Here is a 27,497-nt window from a genome sequence, read left to right as displayed (position 1 = left end):
CTTATTTTCTTTTTTGAGTCTCTCTGCACTTTTACAAGGGCAGACCCATCCCTTGCTCTCCTGTAAGTCTTCTGCACACCCTTTGTGCTCCCCCGCTGATGGCCTTATGTGAATACGCTGCTTTTTGCCTGGTCCCATCCTTGCCTCTGCCCACTTGCCCGCTTGTCTCCTCATGCTGTGCAAGCATGTCCCTTCTGTCATGCAGCCCCTTCACCCCCTCCCCAATACTCAGAGCTGCCTGTGCATACATGGTCTTGTGCTGCATGCATGCAGCCATGGTCTCATTTTTGGGGTCCTTTCCAGGACACCTTTCTCCAACATGAAGTTGTGCCCATGTGCCACTTGTTTCTTAGCAAACTGCCCTCAAAGTGCTGCTTTTGGTGGCTCTTGGCACTTTTGGAATCCAGAGTAAGCCCTTACAGCTTGGCTCAGGCCCTACTGTTGATGAGCAGTGGCAAACAGCGAGCCCATTGCAGGGAAGGTGGCTGAGGGGAGAAGGATGCTCTCTCTCTTTGTGGGTCCTGTGCAGGTCCTGGCTGTTCCCCCCAGTCTGAGACTGGGCTCTGTGGCAGCCAACTCTCAGCTCACTTTTGGCACTCAATGTAGCCAGGGGCAGTAAAACTTCAGCCAGGGATGTTTTGCTGGCTTTTCACCACAGCCAGACTGATAAATTGCTGTCTCCACGCCTGTCTCCCTGGAGAGAAGCTCTCACCACTTTGACAGGTTGCAAGATGCCAGCAAATGCAAAGCCCATTGTGGTTCCCACTTTTCTCCTTGGCTGTTTGTTCCCAACCCACCCTGCAGCCACTGCGGTGCCTGTGGGGCATAAGGGATGGCACTCTGCAGAGGCAGCTTGGTGAGCAGGGGGCAAAGGCTGGGTTGCACTGGGGATTTCCCAGCAGAGCTATCGACAGGAGGTGGAGGAGAGTCAGTATTTGCGAGTTAGGGCCACAATATTTTTTAATGTGCCCCAGAGCTGTCTAGGCTCAGATCCTACAAATGATGGCTTAATACTCAGGAGACCATGCCCTGATTTTGCTTTTTCTCTCTTCTCTCCTTTACCCTCAATATCTATGAATATGTCAGCAGACCCATGAGTGAGCCAAACCCACCACCATCCTCCCTGCCATCAACACAGAGGAGCCTGGTGCTGTTTTTCAGTTCTGTGCCATAGGAAAATAGGGATCAACAACCCAGCTCTCATCCTTGGCTCAAGACACATGGTAAGAAACAGTGGCCATGATTTTAAGCTCTCTCCAAAGGCTAGATTTTCACAGCCTGTGATGCAGAGATGCCTGGCAGAGTTTTGTCCCTGCCTCAGCTCACATCTGAGCTTGCTGCAGAGCCTCTGCTGTGAAGACACACCTTCTCAGTCCAACAGCTACTGGAGATGTGCTGATTTTTCACCTATTTTATAGCAAAAATCACATACCTGTTATTTTTTCCTCATGTCAGTTGAACTCAGATTTAAATACTATTCTCAGCACACAGGTTGCTGCCCTCTCTTGCCATTGCCCCTTCTTCAGTGATGTGCTGAGGACATAAATAATTAAAGGAGACAGAATCTCATTTGTCTCCCTTTTTGTGATTTGTATTCAGGGCTATTCAGGGTCTGTCTGAGCCCATGAAGCTGCGTGGGCCATGGCTAAGCAGCCACTGGAGTGAAGGATGGTGTGAGAATCCTCCTGGGAGTGGAGGTGTGTATGGCAGAGACTGGTAACCAGCCTTGACCATTTTCCTCTTGGAATGAAAGTCTCGGGGGACAAACTCAGTACATATAAAAATTTTATTATGTTCTCAGGAGGAAGATTGCAGAGAACCATCCTTACATGACATTAGATACTTTACAGAATGTAAAAAAATGCAGAAGAAATACATATATATTAAAAAATACCTTGTAGTTACGTGACACAGCCAAGAGTACAGTTCATAGTGTGTCTCCAAGCTTGACCTTCCTTAGGCCTTCTGCTCCTCTACATGCTCTACAAATGGCTTTTTAGATAATAGCAAAATGTCAGAGTGGCTCATCCTCTGCTAGTTTCTTCTTTTCATTGCAAAACCAAAGGAGGAGGAGGAGGAAGAGAGGCAGGAAGGAAGACAGAGAGGATAGTAGACAATTTTTGCATGTTGCTTACAATTCTAGGAGGGCTTTGCTGGAAAATGAAGGAGAAGGTGTCCCCGAGGAGGTAATGCAACCTCACCTGACCTTGTTCCTTGGCAAGGCTTACTTGTCTACATGGGCCACAGAGGGAAGCTGGCAAGATGTGAATACTTCTGGTGTGTCAGGTGAGTTTTGATCAGTCTAAAATGACTTGGACACCTGCAATAGGCCTCAAGAGCCATGAAAAATTGCTGAACACCATCGGTAAGCTGTAAATCAGCTAAATCAATGACCTTAAAAGCAGTTAAAAGGGACTAGGTTCTTGCAAGAAGGAATAAACTGTCATGCAGGACTAATCAGGTCTCTGAGAAAGAGGTAAAAGCCCAAGGAAGGATGCTTTTTTCTGAAATGATTCTGCTGAAAATAAGTATTGCTTAAGTACAGACAATGTGATGCTGTCTCATATGTTGGAAAACTCCCCTTGGGAGGTCTGCTGTGGCTGGAAACCACAGAGCTAGTCTGGGGGTGGGATTGAAGTCTTGATGTGACAGAGGGTTAGAGAAGTTTTGGTGGCTGGAGGTGAGGGTGATGCTGAGTCCAAACCCCTGCTCCCTGCCCCTGGTGGCCCCTGTGGGTCACTCATCCCACATGGTGGAATACCGGTAGACAATTGGGCTGGTGCTGTCTTGGCAGCCATGGCTGAAGTTTAAGGCTAACTGTGGATACATCCTCACATCCTTAGGGCCAGGTGGTTATCACCTCAGGCAGGGATGTTTGCAAATAAAAATCATAGCAACCCCCCAGAACTCTCTCACTAATCCTCACACAGAAAGTGTAGGGGACCTGTGGAGTCCAGGCTTCCCCAGATAGGTTTCCTGTGCTGTCCATAGGCTCTGTAGTTGCATCTTTTGATGAGAAGATTTGCCAGAGAGTCCCAGGGTTGGGGGTAATTCCCTGTGTGTGGCACAAAGCTTTGGTGTCAGGGAAACGCTGTCTCAATTGCTGTGCCTTTTTCCTGGATTAGAGGGAGGCTCCCTGGAGTGTGAGTGAGGTTTGCAGATGAGCAGCACAAGCTGAGGACACCAGCTGAGATCCTGTCCTTCACTCCCTTCCCCCAGCTCCCTAGCAAGCATTTCCTAAGAATGGAAGTGAAGGGATGTGGGACCAAGTGAAATAAATGACCTGGAGGGCTGGCAAAGTCTTGGCATGTGTGGAGTATCGTGGCTGTTGCTTGTGAAAGACCAGAGTCTGGAGCACATTAAACAATAACAACAACAAGAAGAGAGCTGTGGTGGCAGCAGGCTGCTTAGTCACTCATCTCTCCAGCTCTGGGTCCAGAAAAGTCCACCTCTCTAAGGAGCCTGTTTTCTTCTCCACCCAGTCCACATAGTTAGAGACCTTGGTGTACACACCGTACACCTGCTTGCTGCCACACTCTTCTGGGCCACCCCATGAGACCAGCCCTTGGGCCACCCACCTCCGGGTTCCTGGATCCTGGATGACAAAGGCACCCCCACTGTCTCCCAAACAAGTGTCCTTCCCACCTTCATAGTAGCCAGCACAGAACATGTTTTCAGTCACGCTGTAGTTGCCTGACCGCGACTCGTAGCTGGTCTTGCACTCGGCGTGCAGCACAACTGGCAGCTTGACGTATTGCAGGATGTCAGACAGGGTCCTCATGCCCGAGCTGATGATCTCATCCACTGTGATGTTGGGGTTGGAGATACCCCAGCCAGCCACCAGCCCCAGTGTGTTGGGGTGAGGCCCCTCCAGCTCATGCTCAAACTGGGGCAGACAGACAGGCATGACATACTTCCCCATGGTCACCTTCTCCTTCAGCTTGACTAGAGCAATGTCATGGTTGTAGTTCTGGATGTCAAACTCCTCATGGAGGATGATCCTCTCCACTGTCCGGTTCACAGCATCCATCTTATTCCTCACATCATGAAGGGCCAGGTAGACAGTGACGTGCTCCTTGGAGACAGGGATGACAGTCTTGTCCCGCCGCTGGGAGCGGAGCACATGAGCAGCTGTCAGCACCCAGGAGTCTGAGAGCAGAGCCCCACTGCCAAACCATTTGTCATTGGGCACCCGGGACATGTCCTCCACCACAATCAAGGCCTGCCAGGGGAAGAAGCCAGGCTCTGCATTCCGCCCGCCAATGATGCGCTTGATGATCCCAGGCAGAGGACGAGCTGGCTGGCCACACACTGGGGGTGGAAAGGACAGAAAAGTTACTTCCAGCTTACTTATCTAGAGAACAAATGAAAAGGGATATCTCTGTAGGTCATGCCACATGGCTGGTTGTCTTTAAACCAAATCCTCTCTTTTGTAGTTTCTGGAGTGATTTGGCCAGACCCACACCACTTCAGAAGCAGAAAGGCCAAATGAGTAAACCTGCAGCCTCACTGTGACCCATGTGCTTGCTCAACCCTTCCCAGACCTTCCAGCTCCTGCTCAGTGTGCCAAGAAACCCAGGGGAATGCCAGCAGGAGGACTGCAGCTTGACATCAGCCCAGTCTCACCTCTTGCTCTGAGACATGCCATGAGGTCTGTATTCTCATGGCCATGGCATTTACCCTCCCATATGAGCTGCAGCTGAGGAAGGCTCAGCCACATTGCCTAGCACCATGGGCTTTACTCTGCACCTCCTCACCACAATTCTGGCAGCCAAACCAGAACCCCTCTGCTCAGCTCTTCAACAGACCTAGAATTAATGTCTGAAGAGCCCTGACATGCTGACTGGTTTGTGTCCAGGAGCTTTATCCAGGCACTGCGACACAGTGTGAGGAAGAGAAGTGACTCAGGATGCTGAAGGTGACTCTGAGACAGTTGAACAGGGTGGGGAGGGACAATCCTGTCCCTGCAGAACTTCAGCCTTGGGACATGGTTGGTGGTGGTAGGGCTGATGCATGCCTGTGGCAACACTGTGGAGAGGGACTCCCAACTAGCTGGTGGGTGCTGATGTCGCTGGGAGGTTGTGGGAGCCAGTTTGGGCTTGTCCTTCTACATCTGCAAGATTCCTGAATTGCAGCAGCTCAGGTGCTGGTCTCATCCCTGAGTCTGCAAAGAGAACCCATATCCTCCATGGAAAGTGCCAGGCCTCTACCCTGATGTCATCTGCACTGAGAGGGGAGGATGCAAAGTCTCAAAAAAAGAGGATCTGACCTTTCAGGGTGATGGGACAGGAGCTGAGAATCAGCCTTGGAACCAGTGCAGGAGCACTGGGAGCTGCTAATGTGGATTTGTCACAAATGGGGTCTGCCTCTAGGAAAAACATGACTCTATCAGGGAGGGAACATGGTGTCTCTGCATGTGCTCACCATCCCTGCCTTTTCCAGTGCTGAAAGGAATAGAAAACATGCCCAGGAAAAGAATTCCTGTGTCCCAGCCCAGATGGTCTGCTGCACTGAAGCCGATGGTTGTCCCAGGGAGATGGTTTTAAAGGAAGTGTATCCAGTCAAATATTTATTCCATTAAATTACAAATCAAAAATGCTGACCAGGCTGCAACTGCTACCACTAATGGCAGACACAGGCATGGAGTGGCCTGGAAGAGAGGTTTCTATTGATGGGGAGGTGCGTGACACAAGGGGGAAGAGCTGAAGAACAGCTGGCCAGCTGCTGCCTGCAGATGCTGATCTCAGGAGAGCGTCACCCTCTCTCTGGGATTTTCCATTTTCCTGAAGTCTCTGACTTCTGTCACTAGTCAGAAGGCCTGGAAATGCCCCATGAAAGCAGCTATGGCCCCAAAAGCTGTCCCCATATGCTCCCAGCTCAAATTAGTTCAGGCTGAAACATCAAGCAGAGATACAGGGAGCAGCTGCCACAACAAGAGCAGCCACAGCCCTCGTCTTGTAGTTTTGTGGTGAATCTGAGGGGTCCTTCCTCTGGCCTTGCAGTGGCTCTGCATGACTGGAAAACAGATACCCTCCATGGGCCTGAGCCAGTGTTCAGACCCTGGGGTGGATGGCAACTGGATCCCTGCACCTTTCTGGAAAGTCTTCCCTGCATGGCTGATCCCAACCCACACCCAAGCTGCCTCCAGGCCCCCGACCTGCCAGCCAGACCTGGCCTCACTCTTGGCTATAGTCAGCGAATGTCTCAGAGACTTTTGTTTAATCCAGAGTGGGCACTTGTCCTAGAAACTTGCTGGCTGCAAACATTTCTGCCACTGCTCAAAGACTTGGGACTTTTCCTTCCCTGCAAATCACTTGAGTTCTTCTGCAAGGCTTGAAGAGGTGATAATTGCTACTGGGTCTACACACTGCCTACAGGAGCTGACAGCCAGGTAATGCTCTACCCTTGGCTGGAGCCACCGCCAGGGATCGTGGAGGCTGAACATGGCCAGTGGGCTCTGCCCTGGGGCTGCTGGTTTCCTTGTATGCTGTAATGGTGAGCTTGGGGAGCCCTGACAGCTAGGAGGGCTGTAACCCCACTGCTGCCCTATACCGTCAGGAACATATTCCCTCATCCCTGCTGCCCAGGGCCACCATTGCACCTTGACCATCTGGGACAGCTGGGAGAGCAGAAAGTCTCTGTCCCCTCCACCCTCCTTGCCATGCATTGTGGCAGTTGGATACGAATAGCCAAGGCATGTGGCATTGTCACCAGGGAGCACAGTCCCTGCCTAGGGAAGTGTTAGGTCTGGTCAGCATCCCCTCCCTGCATGTCCCTGCTCTGCACCCCTCACTGCAGGAACCAGCTGCCCCAGCACCAGTACCTGGTCGGCAGGAAGGCAGCTTGATCCCCAGCTCCTCGCTCCTCCACACCCCAGATTCGTCGCACATGTAGGTGGCTGGAAGAGAGCAAAGTGATAGCTGGTCTTGTGGTTCTGGCGTGAGGGGTTGTCCTTTGCAGTGAGGAGACATTGCCCAGCTGCCAGGACCCTGAGAGCCCCTTTTAAGAGCATCAGGTGACTTCCCTGTTAATGCTCTCTGTGCTTCATTTCCTGGGGGGCCCTGGCAGCTCTGTTCCCATGCAGGGGACATGTCACCATCCTCGTTTTCATTGCCTTGATCTGTCTGGAGGGCTGTGCTGTGCCCTCAGTCTCTGCCGGCACTTGCCTCCACATAAATATTGCCCGTGCCCGTTCTGCTAATGCACATGGGATGCTGGGCCCACATGCACAGGGCCAGCGGGAGATACAAGCAGGGAGACAGGAATGTGAGGAATTCCTTTGGCTGCTTGCTGAGGGAGGAGGAGGAAGATGGGCTGGAGTGTGTACACACCCTTCCTGCTGCCCAGAGCTGAGTTGAAATGGTGCAGAGGGTTCTTGTCAAAGTGCCTTGTGGTTTTTCTGTGGTTGTGGACTAGGGGGGTGAGGGGAGAAACTCCAGTCTGATATGATCCCACTATTATCTGTTCAGCTTTGGCTATGCTAAACATTTGGGTGCTGGGATGAGGAGCCTTACGGAGCCTTTACTGAGGCTTCTGGACCTGGTGTTCTCTCCAGCAGCAGCTCCTTTCACTTTTTCCTAATTTCATAGCCTGCAGGGAGCAGATGACAGGGTAAGAAGGCAGAACGTGGTACACCCACACTGCTCTGCTGAGGCTGTGAAACACCCAGGCAAAACACCAGGCAGGGCCAACTCCATCCTACCTCGCTGAGGAGCAGGATGTGTCCAGTCTGGTAGTCCAGGTGCAGGGTACAGCATGTATAGGCTACATCCACAGCCTGCCCTTTGCAGAGCATCCACCCCAGGCTCCCCCCGCTTGCAAAGGCACACACACACGGCCACATGCCCACCTGCACTGTGCTGTGGGGACGTGGCCTGGCCCCACTGCTCACCCGTGCTGTTGGGGGCCATGTGGTAGTAGGGGTGCTGGCAGTGGTACTGGATGGCTGCTCGGTAGGTGGTCAGGTTGCTCCTCGTGGAGTAGGTGACAAAGCCATGCTCCAGCTCCGGCGGCGCTTTGCAGTCAGCAACTGAAACCCAACACAGAAAGGGGATTGAACCCTGTGCTGTTTCTTGGGTTATCCAGCCAGCCAGCAGGCAGGTAGTGCTGGGCTTTGGCATGTGATGGTGGCCCTGTGGGGCAAGGCAAAGGCTTGTATAGTTCTGTGTCTGCTTTCTCTAGGGCACTGCAGGACACACAGCCTGACATGGTCTCAGATGGCAGCAGAAGGCAGAAAGCTCTCAGAACCGCTTGTGAAACACTCCTACAGCCACGCTGCACACCCAGGGCACAGGACTGGCAGAGCTCTACTGCACTCTGTGGCCAGCACCACTCATACTGGTGGAGACCCCAGTCCTCGGAAGCCCTCCATTTAGTGTGAGATCTCTCTGCTATTCCACTGAGAGGGGAAGAAGCCTGCTCAGGCAGGTGAGATCTGTTGTGAGATGGTCCTGGACTACGCCTTTGCATCCCTTAGAAGTGGGCAGGAGGAAGCAGGCAGTTATTCACTAGCCTATGCCGTGCATCAGTGGTGTTCCTCTATGCACAAGGCTTTGCTGAGAGCACGGTCCAGCCCATCCTGCTCTGCTCTTGCTCACCAAACAATGCTGTTAAGCACAGGCTGAATGACCCTTGGTCCTGGCTGTCCTATTACAACAGGAGATGAAGAGTGTGACTTGGTTGGTCTGCAGGCAGGGATGAGGCCAGCAGATGTGGGTGAGACCAAACCTGCTCCATCCCCCAGGACACTGGCAAGGTTGGTTCATGGTCTGATGGAGGCATAAGAATTCTCAGGGTGCCATTGCCCTTTCCCATGGCCTGTCCATGGTCCCCTTTCTCCCCTAGATGCATTGGAGTGCCCTGCCCAGCCTCTCCTCCCAGCTTGTCCTCTGTATTGGGTTTGTGTCAAATACACCAGAAAGGACCCCAGGCTGCAAGAGGGTTCATCCACCAAAGCCAGAGTCACTCCCTTGGGGCTGCAGCTCCCGGCCATGTGGGCAGGTCACAGCACACTCCGGTGATGCTGTGCAGCTTCCTGCTGCCCCATCCTGGGGGACCTGCCCCACCAGAGGGCAGGAACCAGAGCCTGCTCCTGTCAGGAAATGCAGTGTTATGGGGCTGGATTCTGCTGTTTAGGATAAGGGACTGCGTAGAGGATGTGTGACTTTGCAGAAAGCAGATCCTGTGGATGACTCCCTTTGGACGTGGGTCTGCATGTGCTCCAGGATGCAAAGGGGATGAGGACAGGAGTCCTGATTCGTGAAGTGATCCAAGCTAACAAAGAGAGAACTCACCAGAAGGAGTAGCTGGAACAACGGATACATACTGATGCTCAGGGTTGCCTAATTGCTTGGGTGAAAAAAGCCTGATTTATAGCAAAATGCTTCAGCTCACCATTCACCAGGGTCCCCTCCAACTTCTGTAGGGACAGCAGGTGATGGGGTATAAGTGTGTGAGTGCAACCTGGCTGGGTGGAGACTCTGGGTACCTCTTTCCTTGCAGGAAGGAGGGAATGAATATTGGAGGACCATCCTGGACTGCATCTCTACCCTGGGGTTATCTATGCTAGGCAGCATTCACTGGTCTGCAGAGCCCATCTCACCCCTGTGTGCCCCCTGGGTCTGGGCAGGTCTGATGCCAGGAGAATGGGCTCTTACGGAGAGGTGTTGCTGCACCAGTGTCCCAAGTCCTGCTGAAGAGGTGAGGGGAGGGCATTTGTTCTGTGAACCTTTCCAGAGCTTTCCCTCAGGAAAGGGGTCATTTAGCATGCCCATCTTTGTAGGACCAGAAGTGGACTGAGCTCCCCAACACACACCTCCTGCTCCTCCTCTCTCAGCCTCTGATCCACATCACAGCTTCCTCCCAGTGAAGGCCCCGATGCCTCAGGGAGTCCAGGGTGCATGCCCCTGACTCCTGGGTACATGAATGGGGCCAGATACCAGGCTTTGACCTCCCGCAGCTGCAGTCAGCCTGAGGCCAGCCCATCCTCATCTCTGCCGTGCCAGCAGTGGGAAGCAAAGAGGAGGCAGAGGAACATCCATCCCGCTGCGCTGGTGTCAAGGCTTGGTGCCAGCAGGAAAGGGCTGGTGATGCCAACCCATCCTCCAGGCCTCCTTGTCCAGAGGGTCTGAAAGGCACCAGGACTCTTGGAGAGAGGAGAGGAAGGAGTGTTTCTTATTTGTGACACTGGGCCAGGGAGGAAGGGCAGTGGGAGACTGAATCCAAACAACCAACCAGGCAGCCAAGCCACACTACTTGTGCAGCAGCCGCCTTGGAGGGGGAGCTGAGGCGGCCAAGGGATCTGTACAGAGAGGGATGGATACGGACACACCAGGAGCTGGCAGGAGTGTGTGGTACCCAGGCAGTGGTGCTCAGGCCAGGTGGGCACCCTTCCCATGGGGTGGCATGACAGTGAGAAAGGTGGAGTTTGGCTCCAATTTCCTTTCCCCTTCTCAAGATGGAGTTAAGAAAGCACCAGGCACAGAGGGGTTAACAGTGCCATGCTGGTTAGACAAGCCACAGAGATGGATTTGGCAGCCAGGCCAGCAGCAAAGGAAGCCTGCCCTGGGTACTGGACAGATCAGAGAAGGGCATCAAGACAGGCTGCCCATCGGGGTGCCACGGCCGGCACCAACCTCACGCGGCCACTTGCTCCGAGCCGGCTCTTCCCTCTGTCTGGTTGTTGGCTCTATCTGCAGCTGCACCAAAAGCAGAGGAGAAGGAGGAGAGCAGAGAGAGAAAGCCCAATTAGTGGATGAGCAGAGAGAGACATGCAGGAAACCCAGCCCCCAAAACACCAGAAATCGTTAATGAGCACCCGACGAGCCGTGCCAGGGTGCTGTGGAGGCCAGTGGAGCCATGGCCCTGCTGGGGACCCTCTTACTCTGCTGGGCCAGGGCAGCCTGGAGGCAGTGGTTGGGAGGAGCTGTCATAGGTTTGTGTTTATCCTCTCCAGGCTATGAAACTGGACTTTATCCACATTGGCTGAGAAGTTTTCTATTTTCTGCATTACTTTCTGAAAACATTCTTGCTTGTAACCTGCCTCTCACAGACATCCTGGAGAGGTGGAAAGCTTTACAGTTTGGAGGCCTGAATTGCCCATTTAGGGGCTTCTTGGCTTTCCAAAAAAGTCTTAGAAATTTCATGTAGTGAGTCATATTACACAAGAAGGGATCAGTTCCAGCCCAGCTGGAATAATGCAGGTAATCCCTTAAATTTTCTCAAAACCCCCATTTTTCTGGAGTTAAAAATATTTACCTGGAATTTTGTTCTGTTTCTTAGATGATGCAAATTTATTTGATCACTGTTCAAGCTGGATACAGTCAAGGGGAGACTGTGATAAGGAGAGCATAGGAGTGGGGAGTTCCTTGGCAGGGCAGAGGCATCACTGACCCCACATTTTCTAAACAGCTCTTTCAGCTACAAATCTACTTAGCAGGTCTGAGAGCCTCCTAGTTTCCATTTTGAGTGAGAAACATGAATTCAAACTCCAGAAATACTCTTCTAACGTAAGATCCACAATATTATTAAAAGAAAAAGGATTTGCCCAGGTGAGGAGAGCCTGAATCCCAACATCCCTAGAAAACATCACCTTCTGCCTCTCCTGGAAGGATCTGGGACACTCTCTGAGCATGTGTGCATCTTTTCTCCTCTCTGGGCCAGCCTTACAGCACACTGAGCAGTAGACTGAGGGCTGAGGGGCTTGGGGAAAAGATGTTACCAGTTACATCTCTCAAGCCTGAGCTGAGAGAGGAGCTGTGTTAGATGAAAGAAGAGATGATGAAAATCATCACCTGTCCTTTCAAATGGCATTTCTTCTGCCCTATTCTCCCATTTTAAGGTTTGTAAATATTTGGACAACTTTTCATTTAGCTGAGGAGTGCCCAGCTTAGGCTAGTACCTGGGTCTCGGCAGACTCCATTGGGAGGGAAATTTGGACAAGGATTATCCCAAATTCTCCCAGATTTATCAGACAGAGCCAGTTCTCAAGAGCCAGGCTTGCTCTTTCTTTGACAGGGAGACAGCAAAGCAGCTCGCAAATCAAGTTATATGAGTAATGTAAATAAGAGCACCAATCTCCTGCTTGTGGTATTTGGACTGAGCCCCACTATGTTATCCAAGAACAAGCCAAAAGAGCTTTGCAGAGTTACGTAGCCTCTCTGGCTAGGTTTATGTCTCTGAGCAAGGAACTCCACTCTGGCAGAGCAGTGCCCATTAGTATGACATGATTTTAGCAGGAAAAAGACATTGGCAGGGTGGGGAAGCGTGTCCTTACTTTGGCAGATAGGGATCTTGTTACTCCACGTCCCGTCCTTCAGACACTCGATCTGAAAGGAGTCACTTTCCAGGTTATCCTGTACAGAAGGTGCCAACAAAAAAAACCCAATTAATGTTTAAGGCAAAGAAGTAAATCTCTCAATTAAAAGGGAATTTCTTGGCAATTTGGTCAAGGTATATCCAGACTCCCCTCAAAGAGGACTTTTTAGATAAAAATTTCAATAAAATAATAATGAAAAACTTGAAGAGTTTTCTCATTGCCAGCAACTCAGTGGCATGCTGAAAGCAAATGAACTGGAGTCATTTATTCATATTCTAAATGATGGGATGGGTAAGGAGGCAGCTCTGCATGAAAAATGCACTAGGGGGAGATCAGAGAAATACCCAACTCCATGTTGGAAGTGACAGTGGGCTACTGGTTTGCAGGGAAGACAGCCACCCCATGAGTCACCCACGCTCCCTGTGGCTCCCAGCTGTTTCCCGAAGAGGGCCTGCCAAAATCCTGCCTCCCAGGACTTGCTGAAGCTGTCCCAAAATCCCAGAAAACCTCCTAGTCAGTGAATGGTGGCCTCTGTAGGGCTGCTGAGCCAGTGCCCACTGAGATGGGGAGCAGACAGAGCCCTGTCAACTCCTCCAGGGCTTTTGCTGACTTTTTCTCTGGCAGAAGTGTCAAGCCTGACATTCTGTGAGCTTGCTGGGTCTGGAGGGATGCTGAGAGGGTGGCTCAGGAAACTGCTGTCTTCTCTCTTCCTCTGCGTCTTTGGAAAGGTGGTGGCTCTCAGAAGAGGCTTTTTTCTTGCCCCTGGGAAGAGGGTAAGGATGGTGCGTGGGTTGTGTTCACTCTCCCAGACATCCAATGGCTTTGAGAAGAATGATCCTGCATTTTCTACCCTTATTCCCAGCTCCAAATCATGGCCCCCTACCTTCAGCACTTTGTATCCGGTGTTGCAGCTGATGACAACCTGATCTTTGAAGGTGTACTTGGCTTGAGAAGGCTCAATTTTCCCATTGATTGGTGGTTGCACTAGTGGACATGGGTTTCCTTTGAATTAAAAAGAAAAAGAAGCAAAACAAACTCAGAGAAATAAATGGAAGAAATGCGGAGTCCCAGCTCTGTCACCCAGTTCATGTAGCAGAGTCTGAGCATCTCTGCCCTTCTCTGTACTAGTCTGCACTGGCATGGCTCATCCAAGCTCTCCTAGAAGGCATGGAGGCTCTAGGTCTTTCATCCAGTCTATAATTCTCTGGCTTTGGGCATTACAAATCTGGGAGCTAACAGAATCATAGCATCATAGAATCGATTGCGTTGGAAAAGACCTCCGAGATCATCGAGTCCAACCCTTGGTCCAGCTCCAGTCCATTTACTGGATCATGGCACTCAGTGCCACGGCCAATCTGCGTTTAAAAATCTCCAGGGAAGGTGAGTCCACCACCTCTCTGGGCAGCCCATTCCAATGCCTGATTACTCTCTCTGTAAAGAATTTTTTTTCTGATACCCAACTTAAATTTCCCCTGGCAGAGCTTAAGCCTGTGCCTCCTTGTCCTATTGCTGAGTGCCTGGGAGAAGAGACCAACCCCCACCTGGCCAGAACTTCCCTTCAGGTAGTTCTAGACAGTGATGGGGTCACCTCTGAGCCTCCTCTTCTCCAGGCTAAACAACCCCAGCTCCCTCAGCCTCTCCCCATAGGACCTATGCTCCAGTCCCTTCACCAGCCTTGTAGCTCTTCTCTGGACTCGCTCCAGCATCTCAATATCCTTTCTGAACTGAGGGGCCCAGAACTGAACACAGTACTCAAGGTGTGGCCTCACCAACGCAGAGTACAGGGGAAGGATCACTTCCCTGGTCCTGCTGGCCATGCTCTTTTTGATACAGGCCAGGATCCCATTGGCCTTCTTGGCCACCTATACAATTATCCTGCCTGAAATTGCTCTGCTTTGCAATGTCATCTTGTTTCAGGGCCCATCTGAAAAATACTCCCTTTGGACGAAGGGCTATGTGTTATTTTATGCCTCTCCTTGTGTGATTTCTGGCATGGATCCTTTCTAGAGACAGGATCATGGACCACCAAACTCATGGTGTTCATTTGCAGGGTTTATAAAGCCCTTCCCCATTCCCAAGACCAGCAGACAGAGGAAACCAGCAGGACTTACCAATTGCTGTGTATGATAGCTTCCAGCCCCTGTTCTCTCCAGAGTTGTCACTGTGAAAGAGGATCTGTACACTGTTGGTTTGGGTTTCAATGTGTCCTGGGGACTTCTCTCCACAGAAAGGTCCAAACTCCCTTTGGCCAGCTTTGATCTGTCAAGGCAAAGACAAGTGGATGATGTGAGGAGGCTCTTTGATTCCTGAGGCTAATGGATGGACCTGCAGAGGGGTCAGTGGGGCTTAAGCTCCATGTATTGGGGGGATATAAACAGAAAGAGGCTCACTGTTGGCTGAAAGGGACAAAATCAGATGTGGTAAGAGCACAGGGCTCCTGCTGGCTCCATCAATCCTGTTTAGAGAGGGGCCATTTGTCCCATCACTAGGTCACTGGGGAAAAGAAAGGTGGGCAGGAGAGGAGGAGTGTGCAGAGCCCAGCTCACCTTCATGTAGTCATATGGACAGGTCACCTCGGGATGGTCTTCCACGTCAAAGCTGTCCTCAAAGTCCAGGGTGATGAAGAAACCCTCCTCCAGCTCGATACGGTACAGGCAGTCTGAGCTCTTGGGGTAGGGGCTGGGGAAGTCGGCACTGGTGATCACCCCACTCCTTTGGGTGTAGAGGTTATCGCTGCACTCCACTGAAACACAGCCATGGCTCTGTCAGGGCCCTGACAGTCATGTCCCAATTTTGACCACACTCAGAAGCCCTCCCAGTGGAGTGGGGTCTGTTGAGCAGGTTCATGGAACCCAAATATTTTTCCATGCATGGAGAATCTCACACAGCCAACTTCCAAATAAGCCTGTGGCACAGCAGCCCTGGGCTGAGCACCTATTTACATGATGCAGTTTCAGAGCACAGACTACACCCTTTAATTTGTCTGACTTGAGGAGGTCTATAGAGCTTAGCTGAGGAGCAAAGACCATTGTCAAAACCAATCCCAGATTACTGGTTTGGAGGGGAAGAGGCACCTCATCCCCTCCTGGCAGCAAAAAGGTGCAGTTTTGCCTGTGTTTGGTAGGTCTGTTGCCTGCACAGTGACCCCTCTGTGTGACCACCCTGTGTCCAAATGGTGCCTGGGTGGTACCTTTGCAGGTCCGGTTGTCAGAGTGGAGGATGTAGCCGAACCTGCAGGAGCAGTAATACCCGCCGATGTAGTTGTGGCAGTAGTGGTCACATGCCAGCTCTTCATCACTCTTCTCCAGGCACTCATCCACATCTAGGGTGGAGATAACAAGGCAGAGAGGTCACCCTGCAGCACTCCAAGTGCCACTCCTCAAAGAGATATTTGCTCCAACACTGAGAAATTAGTTGTCCCCTGTGGTGGGTCACACAAGCACCCAGTGAGGTTGCACACAAACACTGTGTGCCACAGGGTTGCACACAAACACTTCTCTTGCCAGGCTCCTCAAGGCTGACCTGGGATGTGATCTTTGCAAATTTGTTACCCTACCCCAGCAAACTGGTCCTGAAGGCTCAAATGCTGCTTACCCACAGCTGTGTAATGGGCATCAAAGCCAGTGAAGCGTTCCTCATTGGAGAAGTCAGACCTGAAGGTGAGCCCCATGTAGGGCCCGGGAGACAGGATCACTTGCTGGCCAGGAGCCTGCTCTGTGTCTGTTGTCTCCCTGCCACAGAAGGTTGCCAGCTCCTGATCCTCAGCTGCAATCTGTTAGCAGAAAGAAGAGGTGAGCCTGGAGAACCTGCTGTGCATTCCTAAGGGACATCAGGCTTGGCTTGGAACCATTCTCTGCACCCAGGAGCTCACAACTCTCTGCCTGTGCTTGCCCAGCCTGACCCCTGCCAGGCTGAGCAGTGTCTTCGTGGGACAGGCTGCCCATCTGGTAGCCCTGGAAAGCCACAGCCTGAGGATGCAGCTCTGGCCCCTGCAAGCCCCATCCTGCTCAGTGTTCTGCTGCCTTGGCCCTTCCCAGGACATTTCTGAAATAGCATTTTCCAGCCATTCCCACTGTATTCACTCCACCTTCTGCAGCCAAGCATGATTTCACGGATGCTCAGAGCATGGCAGGTCTGACTCTCACTGCTCTAGTTTTTTGAGATGCTATTAGTGCAGTAAAGCAATTTAGTGGGTTGTGCAAAATGGGCACAGGGATTCAGGTCTGTCTACTCTGCCTGGAGTCACCCTCTGAAGAGGATGTCTAGAGCACATAGCATCCAGGATGAGAGGAGCTTTGGGGTATAAGGGGAGGATGCAGGGTGGGAGCCTGTTTGGGAGGCGGAGTGAGGATGTGGACAGGTGGTGCAGAAGAAGAGGTGTGAAAATCAGTCCCTGGGATGTGTCACTCCCACTCAGAGCTGTCAGTACCTAGATGTTCCCCCTCACCCCTTCCCATGGCCCTCACACTGATCCAGGCACAGCACCTGCGTGAGGGCTGTGCTGCTGGGAGGGTGCTGGGAGCCCAGAGCACCCACTGGTTTTTCACCAGTTCAAAGCAGCAGCTGTAATTGTGTTTTTGTTCCCTGGGCTGCCTCTGGACAATCTTGGTCCCGCCCCTACCACCCAGGGTCCCTGTCTGGCTCCAGACCTGTGGTGCCAGGCAGTGTTTGGACTCTCACCATGCGTCCAGAGGGCTAAAGAAGAGAAGCAATGAGTCAGTGTGCCCTGTTGTCACGTCAGCAAATTCTGTAGTCTCTATGTGTATTCCTTTAAAAAACAGCCTTACCTGTGCATTAAAGAAACAATCCCTGCAGAAAACCCTCCAATTTTCCCTGGATATCCCCTTCTTTCCTTTTTTCATTGCCATCTTCTCCAGCACTGATCAATCTCCTTCTTCTACACACCCCATCCCCAACCTCTGTCTCAATCACAATCTCTCCCAGGTGGTTCCCAGCACCCTGCCTGCTCTCCCTCAGGAGATTTGGCTATGAATAAGCCTCATCAGAAGAATGTGATGAACACCACCAGCCAGCCCGCCAAGGCTCATTCCAAGCCACGGCTATTGAGGCTGTGATGAAGTGTGCAGTCCCCCAGCACATGGCTGGGGAAAACATTCATCTACTCAGGGACCCATGGGGCCCTGGAGGTGTTGGAAAGCTGTCCCCAGCCTGCATGGCCTCAGCAAGGCAAGACCACTCTCCAATTGCATCCCTGTCACCTGGAGACCCTTAGGATGTGTTGGCTGGAGAGGGTCTGGGACTGAAAGGGAAATTTCCCAGAACTGAACAGGCGGAAACTCATTCACATCAGGGAAAGCCAACATGGAAATGGCAACTCAGCATGCCTTGACATTGCCTCCAGATATTTTCCATCCTCTCATACAAGCTGGAGCTGGCCAGAAAAGAGAAACTTTCCGATGATAAATTTTGAGAATTTGGACAAAAAAACTCTCGGCCTGCTTTGGGACAAAAACCCAATTGAATATTTTTTTTTTTGTAATGGCATCTGAGGGAAAAAAAGAAAACAAGTAATTTGGGCTCCATCTGGTTTCAATCCCTTTGAACTATACTGTGGTGCTTTAGAATAGCTTTTAAATCTGAAAGATTGTTTTGAAATAGTGTTTCAGACTGAAAAACGGGAGTGCCATCATCAAAAGTGAGGGAAAAAGGCATTTCAGCCCCAACATGCAGACTTGGCTGCACAAGAACTCAGGATGCAGCCTTTTCTGCAGAGAATGCTTTTTCTTAAGGAAATCTGTGGGAAGAAGGAATTTCCAGCTGGCTGCTCTGTGTGGGGCTGGTGGCTGTCACCTCTGCCAGGACACATGAGCCACTGTGTGAGCTCTCATCCCTCTCCTTCAGCCCCACCAAAGTGCGGAAAAATCTCAGTGCCCTGTGTCTCAGCCTGAGGATGATCTGGCCATGGGGCCAGCCCCAACACTGCCCCCAGCATCCCTGGATACAGTCCCAGAGTGGCAGGATGGGGCCCGGGAGAGCCATGCTCTCCTCACTGAAGGTATCCACAGCCTCTTATCTGAGACGGGTCCCATGCCCCAAGCCACAGGGAGCAGAGGCAGCCCTCCAGCAGTAAACTAAACAGAGAGGTCATCATCCCTGGTTAATATTTGCTGCTTCTGCTGGGGACTGTATACTTTTTTTTGTAGATCATTTACATCCAGCGAGCAGGCTGGTAATTAAATCCCGGTTGTTTGTTTGGAGTTTCTCCCTCTCGGGTCATGATGTCGACGTTTTCACTAGAGAAGATGTGTCCCTGAGGGAAATATCAATTGCCACAAAGAAATTCCCTATAAAAATACGCTGAAAGAATCCTCTTTTGAAAAATAAAATATAGCGACACCCTTGTGCCTTAAATTTACCCTTGCCAATGTCTCCTGCAGTCTTCCCTGTTTCTGCCTTCATCCTCATCCTCTCACTAAGATTTCTGCCCCTGTGGATGGAGGCAGATGGGAGTCCCTCCCTGGTTATGGCTCTGTCCCCCTGGATATTGGCTGGTGCTGTGGCTAAGGGGTGTCCCAAGCTGTGGGGCCCTTTTCTGCCCCACAGTGATTTCCCCCTTTAGGGCAGGATCTGGGACACCCCTGCTCAGCAGGAAAGAAAGCCTGCCCCAGAGTATGGGCTGCTGGGGATCCTGGGGCACTGATGCTCCAGACGTTCCTCCTGCAGGAGATGCCTCATGCAGCCGGCGGGTTAATGAAATGCTATGATCACCAAGGGGAATTTGGCTCGGCAGTTTGGTGTCTGCTGCTGGAGAGGAGCAGCAGTCGGCAATACGGAAACACAGCCGTCGCCAGCACCCCCCTCCAGCCCTCCAGGAATGCACTAATTGGACTGATGAAGGCCAAACACACCACTTGTAATATATATAAATGGCTCATTAAGCAGAGAAATCGCAGTGCTGGGCTGAAGACACTGGGAACATGACATGGGGAGGAGATGCTCAAAGCCAGGGAAGGGCACGAAGTGGCCCCTGCAGAGCGGCCCCGCAGTCAGAGTGTGGCAAGAACGCAACACCCAGATCAACAGGGCTTTTTTTCACATATCTGCCGCTGCGGACTGCTGGGAATGAGGCAGGGATGGGACAGCCCCTGCAAGGGCCTCTATTTAGGTCTCCTGGAGAGCCTCTCACCAACATGCTGTCCATCCTCTCCCTGACACACATCAAGGAGCCTTTCATATGCAAACATGAATTTGCCGTAAATTTCCATCGGAACATGTGGCAGCCCTGCCATGGGGGAAAAAGGAGGATGGCTGGTTTCCTGCGCTGTGGACTTGGCTTGGTGGCCAGAGACTGTCCCCTCCTGGCATGGCAGCTGTGCCCACATGCTCTATTTCTGGGCCAGGCCTGTTCCTGGAGCAGCTGGGGGTGAAAAGAGACGCAGGTGGGATGCTGGGGTGTTGCAGGAGCTGCTGGTTTGCTTCCATGCCTGGTCCTCCTTCCCTTGCACTGGGGGTTAACCATGGTCCCCAGCGGTGCAGGGGGTGGCCAGTGCCACCTCACTCCTCCATGCAGAGCCATCTCCCAGCTGCCTCCCAGGATCTGAAGTGCTCCTCTTGGGACCCCACACTCCCAGGGCATGAATAACCCCCTGGCTGGGGCTGGCTGACAAGACCAAAAGAGGATGCACTTCTTCTGAACTCCCAGTTCGTGTCAAACCTTGATTCGTGCTTCTTCTCCTTCCTTTGAGCAGAGGAAGGTGTGGATGGGTCCCGTGCACCCTTCTTGCAGCCCCAGGCTGGGCATGCACTGATCTGAATGAAGCACCAAGCTTGTTCCCAGCCCTTGCATGTTCCCAGCCCTGCAGGTATGATCAGCAAGGGGGTGTGCCCCCATATTCACTTCAATCAAGAAGCTGTACCGAGCTGGCTGCCAAGTTCTCAGGGAGTGATTTCATTGCAGGGGTTCACTGAGTGATGTGCAAAATGTCATGCTCAGATCTCCCTAATAAGCTTGGGGATTTACCCATGAAGGCCTCTCAGAAGTTAGGATTTCTCATTGTCCATCTCTTTGCCTCTTCCACAGTGCTCCTCAGTGACACTATTCAGGTCACTTAACCTGATTTCCTGGTCATGGCTGTGGCTCTTGTGGTGACCTGGGCCAGTGCTGAAGACTTGTATGCAAAAGTGTTCACTGCTGGGTGACCCCAGAAAGGAGTTGGACAAAACCATGGTGAGATCCTCGGCAAAAGAGGAACCCCCAGGTCAGGTTCCTGCAGGCAGTGACAAGCCCAGCAGAGCCTGCTGAGGAGCATGGCAGAGGGCAGGAGCTGAAAGCCCAGGGTGGATGGCTGCTCCATCCCTGTCCCCAGGAATCTGGCAGGTGGCTGAGAAGAGGCTGTCTCCAGTGTGCTGAGGCCTGGAGTTTGGCTTCCCGAGGCAGTGTGTGACTGGTGCTTTCTACCTGCATGGAGGGCTTTCCTAGTTGGGTATTGTGGGGGTGTCTGTTCCTCTCATTTCTCCTGGCTCAATACCTCTCTCTGCTATCTCCATTTGCACAAAAAAGCCTCCCATCTTGTGAACATTTCTTTAGGAGCCATGATCTTTTTACATATATACACAGGCACACGCGTAGATGTGCATGTATATAAATAAACAGCTATTGTTTTAATTAGCCATTGTTTTAGAGCTCTGGAAACTGTTCCCTTCTGCAGACCACCCCGAAGGCAGAGGTCTGTGTGGGTTTGCAGCTCGGCTCACCCTGAGCTTGCTTGGGATGAATTTCTACAGTGCTCAAGAGCTTGGGTGTATGGGCAGCCAAGGAGTGAGAGCAAAGGCTGGGGTACAAGGGATTTTTGCCTGTCCTGAGTTGAGTCTCCACCTGATCAGCCCCATTTTAATCTCCTTCCTATGGCAGTCAAGAAGATGAAGACTCAGAACAAACAAGAAGGTGTTTCTTCACACACACACATACACAAACACGCACACACACAAACACACAGAAGCATGTACTCATATATTCAGCCTGTGCACCTTTCTGCCATGTGATGCTGCAGAGATTAAAGTCACCCATGAGCTCAGAAAGCAACAGTACAAGCTCATGGGTGGGGAATCCATTGAGTGCCATGCAATGCAGAAATCCACCTGTGTCTTTCTAAGCTTGCTCACTGGGACCAGTGGAGTATTACAGAGAACCAGCTGTGACTGCCACATCTATAGTTATATTCTGTAGCTGTTCACTGTGGCCTCTGTCAAAGAGTGTGCTGAAGCTGCTTTTACACTATGCACCGATGCAGACAGAGCTGGACGTGAAAACCAAAGGAGGAAAATAGCCATGGAATCATTCCCTGCTCTCCTTGATGTTTTCTAAGCTGGTGGTTTAGTAGCACAAAGATTGCATCCTTACCCAGCAAACTATGGATTTCCTGTAATCCATCCATTTTCATCACTTTTCAAAATGTAATTCTGTGGTGGAGTCTCCATAAGCTGAGTTACAGCCCTGAGCAAATTTATACAGCTGAGATCTAAATCCCTGTGAAAAATACTGCCTTCTTACAGAAATCCAGCAGCAGGGAGAGCTGTGGTGCCAACTTGGCACCATGGCCAAATAACAGGGAGCCTTATGAAAAAGGAAAAAAGAGCAGGGGGTGAAGGGTGGGAGGGGTAAAGCTTGGAATGGGGAAAGTTTCCAAGAAATCTGTTTCTTGAGCTTATTGGGTTTTTAAAGCAATATATCTCTATATATGTCCCTAGACCTTGTGCTTGGAGAAGATCCAGGAGAAGCAGAAAGAACTAATCAAACCTCAATGAGAGCTGTTAGTAGCAGAATGAGTGCCAGCACAAAGGGGAAATTACAGCAGTGAGCACGAGATCCTAGAGGAAAACCCACACAAATTATTGCTTGGTTTTCTTAGAGCAAGAATAAAATAATAATTTCAATTATCTGGCAACCAGCACCAGGGCCAAGTTCTGTGGTTTCAGATCTGGGAGCAACCTCCACCTACCTACCTATGTGTGGAGGGGCTGGGCGAGGCTTGTGCTGGGCAATGGGGTGAGGTATGTTCAGCCAAGCAAACCTAGAAAGCACCTGCTTGTTACTTCTGGTCTGCCGGAAGCACCAAACTTGACCATTTTCAAAGATATGGAGGACCCGCTTGTCCTGGATGGGAAGGAGAGTCCTGTCTGGAGAGACTTGTAGTGCAGAAGGTAAGGTTGCTTTGTGAGTGGTCCACTGCAGTTTTGGATGGGTTACTGTCCAGCAATGAAGCAGACTGAAATATTTGGAGGTTTTGGCCATGACAGCTCCCTGGGAACCTCAATAGCATCCTTAAGCTCAGTTCTAACCTTTCATTTTTGCTTCCCTGGGGGCTGGATAGTGTGTCCCAAGAGCCTGCAAGCCATGTCCAGGGACCCAGGCTGGCTGCAATTGCACACCCCTTGGCCTGAGAAGGTGCACCCAGTGCAGGGGTCCTTCTTGCACATGGCTGGCATCAGAGTGGTCCATGCTGCTAGTTTAGCCACCAGGGTTTCATCAGCCCATGTGTATGCAAAATCCCATTTGGTTCAATGAGAATCAGATGCCCAAATACTTTCAGAAATGAGGTCCTCCATGAGTAAACTCTGACTCTGATATCCCACTCACTGTTAGTCCAATGGATGTTGTCAGTCTACCTGTGTTCTCCCCATGGTCCACTGGACTGATGACTCCTGTGCACAATAAATGGGGAAAACTGTCTTGTTCTCAGCTTTTTCAGCACTACCCCTTCTCAGCTGGCCCAACAGGTCTGCTGTCCACCTCACCATCTGCCCCATGATCTCACCACTCACCTTCACATAGTCATATTCACAGAGGTAGGATGACTCCAAGTCAAAATGCATAAAGTACAGCTTGATTTTAAATCCATCAGGCACAGAGATGTTCCACGTCACTTCCGAGTCACTGGGGTAGGAATCGGGGAAGTTGGGAGACTGGATCTCCCCAAACATGTCTGTCAGCTCGATGGCATCTGCCATGCAGAGCAGCAAGGCACAAAAGGGCCAGGTCAAGAGGTACCTGGAAAACATACATGAGGAGATGAAATGAAACACTAGAAATGACAAAACCTGCTGAAGGCTCATCTCTTTTCACAAGTGGATTGTGCACGAGGAGTTGCCATAAGCACCCTCCCTGTCAAACCACAGGAGGTAGCAAGGGGGTGGGCGATGCGTGTGGCTCCTGTGAGGGGAAACCCCTTTAAAAGGTGTGTGACACAGGTGCCACATGTAATGCAAAGGCACCTCCACAGCTCCCAGTCAGCTCGAAGTGCCATCAGGAGTTTGGTGTTTCTCAGGCTTCTGGGAGGAGCAGCCATTGGCAACACATCCATTAACTAATGGGGCTCTGATGGGCAAGCCCATATTTAATGGAAGAATAAACATAAGGATGCTTAGATGCTTAATAAAATAATGATGCTTTCTAAATCGGTTTAAGGAAAGCATCATGGCAATAACTGTTAGGTATCATTATTATTATTATTGGTACTACTGCTTAGCCTCATCCTGCCAAATTGGAATCATTAGCTTTCAATAAACAGAACAGTCTTCGATGCTGGGTAAAACAGACCTGGGCCTCAGCAGCTCAACCCTGCATGTTACACTAGTTTTTTTCTTTTTCTCTTTTATTTTTTTCTTTTTTCTTTTCTTTTTTTTTCTTTTTTTCTTCTTTTTTCTTTTCCTTTTTAGAGGTGTTCTGTCATCAAACACATCTTTTAAAAAATCTGAGCCTCAAGAGTTTGTCCCGACTTGTTACCAACTTGTTGGTCCCAGAGGAAGGCAGAGAGGACAGTAAATCAGTGGCAGTCCAGCTGACTTCACACCAGCTTTGAGTTCCGTTTGACCATGAAAGTGAACATAAATGCAGTATTTGTGCAAGGAGAGAACACCACCTGTGCTGGAGGTGTGAACACAAAAGCCTCTGCTGTTGCATAAAACCCAGAAAGACGATCAAAACTCAAGACTTTACACACAGCAGAGCATACAAAGGGCATTAGAGTCATTAGAGATGAAAATTTCTACTTTCTAAAATAGGCACTAAGGTCTGGCAAAGGCTTGTAGGTGTGTACTACAGACACTGGACTACTCACACGAACATGTACACCTGGTTTCAAAATCAGGGCTTGATTTAGGTATGCCAGTGAGGAAATTGAAGCTGCATTAGTGGATTATTTTTAACCTGTCTGTGTTCTTTCAGGGCAGTAAATTTCTGGGGTTCTTCTGTGTAGTGCCATCACTTTTCTTGCTCTTCGTCACAAAGAAAAATAAAACTGAGAAATTTGGATTGATTTTTCTTTCAAGAAGAGTGAGGTTGAATGTGCCTTTTTTAACAACTTTTTGAAACCACAACAATGTGTGAAGGGAAAAACTGTTTCTCCTGTTATCAGAGCACACGCATGGGCCTGGATGCTCAGCAAGGGTAAATGGGCATCATGTCCTCGATATCAACGGGCTGTCTGCTGGTGCAACTCTGCATTCCCCTTAAACACCCGAGATAAAACAGCATCAAACTTATTCCCCATGACGGAAAAGTCTTAACCTCAAGAGTGATTAATGACCGTGGTGTCCACAGAAACCTGAAGCCCGTGCAGCAGGTCGTGCCTCGCTCGCACCTTTCTCCCTCGGGCCACAGCAGAGCGGTGCCCATCACCCGATGCTCCTGCGGGATGCCAACATGCAGGCTGGGCGGCGGCACGAAGCCGAGGCATGAACAATGCCTTGTTTGCTCACAGACAGGGGAACTGAAGCCACGGTCATTATCGAGAAACCTTCCTCAGCAGGATGGCCCCCCCTGCCCGGCCGAGCCCTGACACTGTGGTGTGCGGGAGCCCGAGGGCAGCCCGTGCGGAGGTACTCACCTCATTTTGCTGCTGGAAGGGTTTCCTGGGGAATTTGGTGCGGAGGACCGATGGCTCGTTCGCGGGGGCCGGCTTTGCCTCCTTCCCAGCGCTCCGCTCTCCACTTTATCTCTGTCCAGAGGTTCGTGAGCGTGTGTGCGCCTATGTGTGTGTGCGTCTGGAGTTGTCTGGCATTTTCCATGCAGGTCACGCCTTTCCCTGCCTGCAGCCGTTCCCCACATCCAGGCGGGCAGCAAGCAGGCAGGCAGGCAGACCTGCCCGCATTCGAGCCCTCCTCCCCGCCCGCCTCTCCCTCCTCTCCGCCGCGGGGCTGCCCCGCGCTCCAGCATTCAGCGGAGTTTTTGTCTTCTCTAATCTCCAGAGTTTTGTATGTGAGTGTCTTTGCCCATGCACATTGTGTTTTCTTTTTTTTTTCCCTCACAGCCTGCTTTGCCAGATGGCTAAAATTTGCTTCTCAATAGAGTCGGAGGCTCCAGCAAAAACAGAAGGCAAGAATGTGTGAAAAAAAATACAGTGCGGGGATAAATAGCTTTAGTGGTGGTGCTGCCGCTGGGATTGGCGCTCGGGACTTGCTTTCAGCATCTCTACTTAGTGCCGGCCAGCGTTTGTGATGGGAATCTGACTTCCAACAAACTTCGGAGTTGTGACAGTCCTAATAAAATCATCCATAGCTTGCAGCCTTCTACAGAACTGAGGAATTGCCGGGTTCAGTATTTTGCCCTAGGGCAAAAGAGCAGCCTTAAATATGGACGCTGCTTGGGAGTGAGATCTTTAAACAGTAGAGTTACAGGTTTTAAGCCTGACTTTCTCTTGTTCAGGAAGGTAAAAACACGAACACTCCCCCCTAAGCCACAGGAGATTAAGTTCCCCTCCCTGTGCCAGGCACAAACCAATCCAAACTCCCTTGTCTGCACAGCTAAATGGGAAGAAGATCTATCTGGGCTGCAAACAAGGGAAAAACACGTAGGAAGTCAAAGGATGCAAGCGACTCCCTCATTCAGAAATCTCCTTGGACACACGAAGAGCAAAACATTAATAGCTGTTTACCAACTTCAGCTTGAGCTGGTTAATGTAAACCCTGCAGACATCTACTGGCAGGCACGGATACACATGCGGCATGTTAAAAGGCACACACAAACAAGAGCCGGGAAGAGGCAGGGAAACAGGGATGTGCTGGCACCACTCCTGGAGCAGCAGCTCCCAGCCTTCCCCACCGACTCCCCAGCTCGCTGATGTCAGGCCGTGGCGCTTCTGTTAAAGGGGCAAGGATACCTCCAGCCTCTGCGTCGGCTTTGCCCCTCCAGCAGTCCTGGAGAAGCTGGGAGGGAAAAAACCCCCAGAATTTTCTTTTCCCAATTCTTATCTTTTTGTTTTGAGGCGTTATGGTTCTTTGGCTTCTCGTGCAGAAGCTGCTTCTCTTGCTCCCATGAGTCTCTGGTTCTGCGCTGGGAAAGAAATGGTACCTAAGAGGCATAGTGAAATAAAGTAGAAAAATGAGTAGAAAAGCACTAGACAAACAGGAGAAGGGCTCTGGGCAAAGGGAAGATCTCGGTCTACCATTCTTTGTAGCCTTATTTGGGAAGTTTTAACAGCTTATCACTACACAGTCACAAGCTCTCACTCATGCTAACACACCCAGGCAGGCTGATCGAAGTAATTAATATGTAAGCAATGTGTCAAAAGCAAGGATTTATTTTTGCAGGCAAGTGTGGTCTTGTCTGAGCCCTGAATACATTGTGATCTATTTTTTCCCTGACTGTTCTGCAGGGTGGGTCCTTCATACACTCATTTTTCCATCACGGCAGGCTTCTATAGCTTTTTGGAACAGCTCCTCTAATTCAGGGGCAACATTAATTTTGAAGTGACATTTTCTGTGTCTGTCAATGCTTCTTTCAAGCTAGATCACCGAGGGTCAAGTTCAGTGTCTACACTGCAAGGCTGGACTGGGAAATGTAGAGTGGCAACAGAAGCTCTGCTTGTTTTTGGCCCATGTTGCTGGATGCAGCAAGGGCTTAAAGCATTCATACTGACCATGTAGGCTGTGGAAGGCAGGAGAGGCTGCCCAAGAGGCAAGCTACTGCAGATTCCATCAGCAGCCCTCTGAGCTGATTTCCCTTCCAGACTGCTGCATCCTAGGAGGTTTCCTTGACCCAGTGCTTGTTCCCTTTTACCAGCCCCCTTGCTGTGCAGAATCATAGCTCCCTGAAAGCTCGTGCTGATCAGCTCAGGGATCAGGTTTTTTCTGGCCAAATCTGACCTGAGACAGTGTGAATCCTAAAGAAAGTTGAGAGGCAGTGGATGAATGGGCACAAACTTAGTTCTGCTCTACCCAAGTG

The 27,497-nt window shown here is 50.9% G+C and overlaps 1 protein-coding gene across 3 annotated transcripts; it reads right to left on the bottom strand.

Annotated features, from left to right (window-relative positions):
• Positions 1-1,772: 1,772 nt before the first annotated feature.
• Positions 1,773-25,519, bottom strand: MASP1 (MBL associated serine protease 1). 3 transcript variants are annotated; one of them, XM_071566619.1, is made up of 11 exons: positions 25,162-25,519; positions 23,099-23,324; positions 15,911-16,088; positions 15,507-15,638; positions 14,863-15,059; positions 14,428-14,575; positions 13,200-13,318; positions 12,275-12,353; positions 7,850-8,029; positions 6,824-6,898; positions 1,773-4,311 (listed from the first exon to the last, which is right to left on the bottom strand). In XM_071566619.1, exons 1-11 carry the CDS (start codon positions 25,488-25,490, stop codon positions 3,416-3,418), a joined length of 2,559 nt encoding a protein of 852 aa, XP_071422720.1. In that variant the 5' UTR covers positions 25,491-25,519; the 3' UTR covers positions 1,773-3,415. The 3 variants fall into 3 exon arrangements, with proteins under 3 accessions (XP_071422720.1, XP_071422721.1, XP_071422722.1); XM_071566620.1 differs by having other exon boundaries at positions 7,892-8,029; positions 25,162-25,308; XM_071566621.1 differs by lacking the exons at positions 1,773-4,311; positions 6,824-6,898; positions 7,850-8,029 and adding an exon at positions 10,175-10,697 and having other exon boundaries at positions 25,162-25,516.
• Between the last annotated feature and the right edge of the window lie 1,978 nt (positions 25,520-27,497).

Source organism: Pithys albifrons, chromosome 11, assembly GCF_047495875.1.
Source record: "Pithys albifrons albifrons isolate INPA30051 chromosome 11, PitAlb_v1, whole genome shotgun sequence".
Classification (NCBI taxonomy): domain Eukaryota; kingdom Metazoa; phylum Chordata; class Aves; order Passeriformes; family Thamnophilidae; genus Pithys; species Pithys albifrons.
The sequence above is the reverse complement of the archived record's forward strand: the minus strand, read 5'-3'. Positions and strand labels throughout refer to the sequence as shown.

Coding starts and splice junctions, on each gene's coding strand:
- MASP1 (XM_071566619.1), bottom strand. CDS start 25,490: ATGCTGGAGCGCGGGGCAGCCCCGCGGCGGAGAGGAGGGAGAGGCGGG. Junction 23,325..25,161: donor CCTTCCAGCAGCAAAATGAG/GTGAGTACCTCC, acceptor TATGTTTTCCAG/GTACCTCTTGACCTGGCCCT. Junction 8,030..12,274: donor CAAGATCCCTATCTGCCAAA/GTAAGGACACGC, acceptor GTTGGGTTTCAG/TTGCTGACTGCAAAGCGCCG.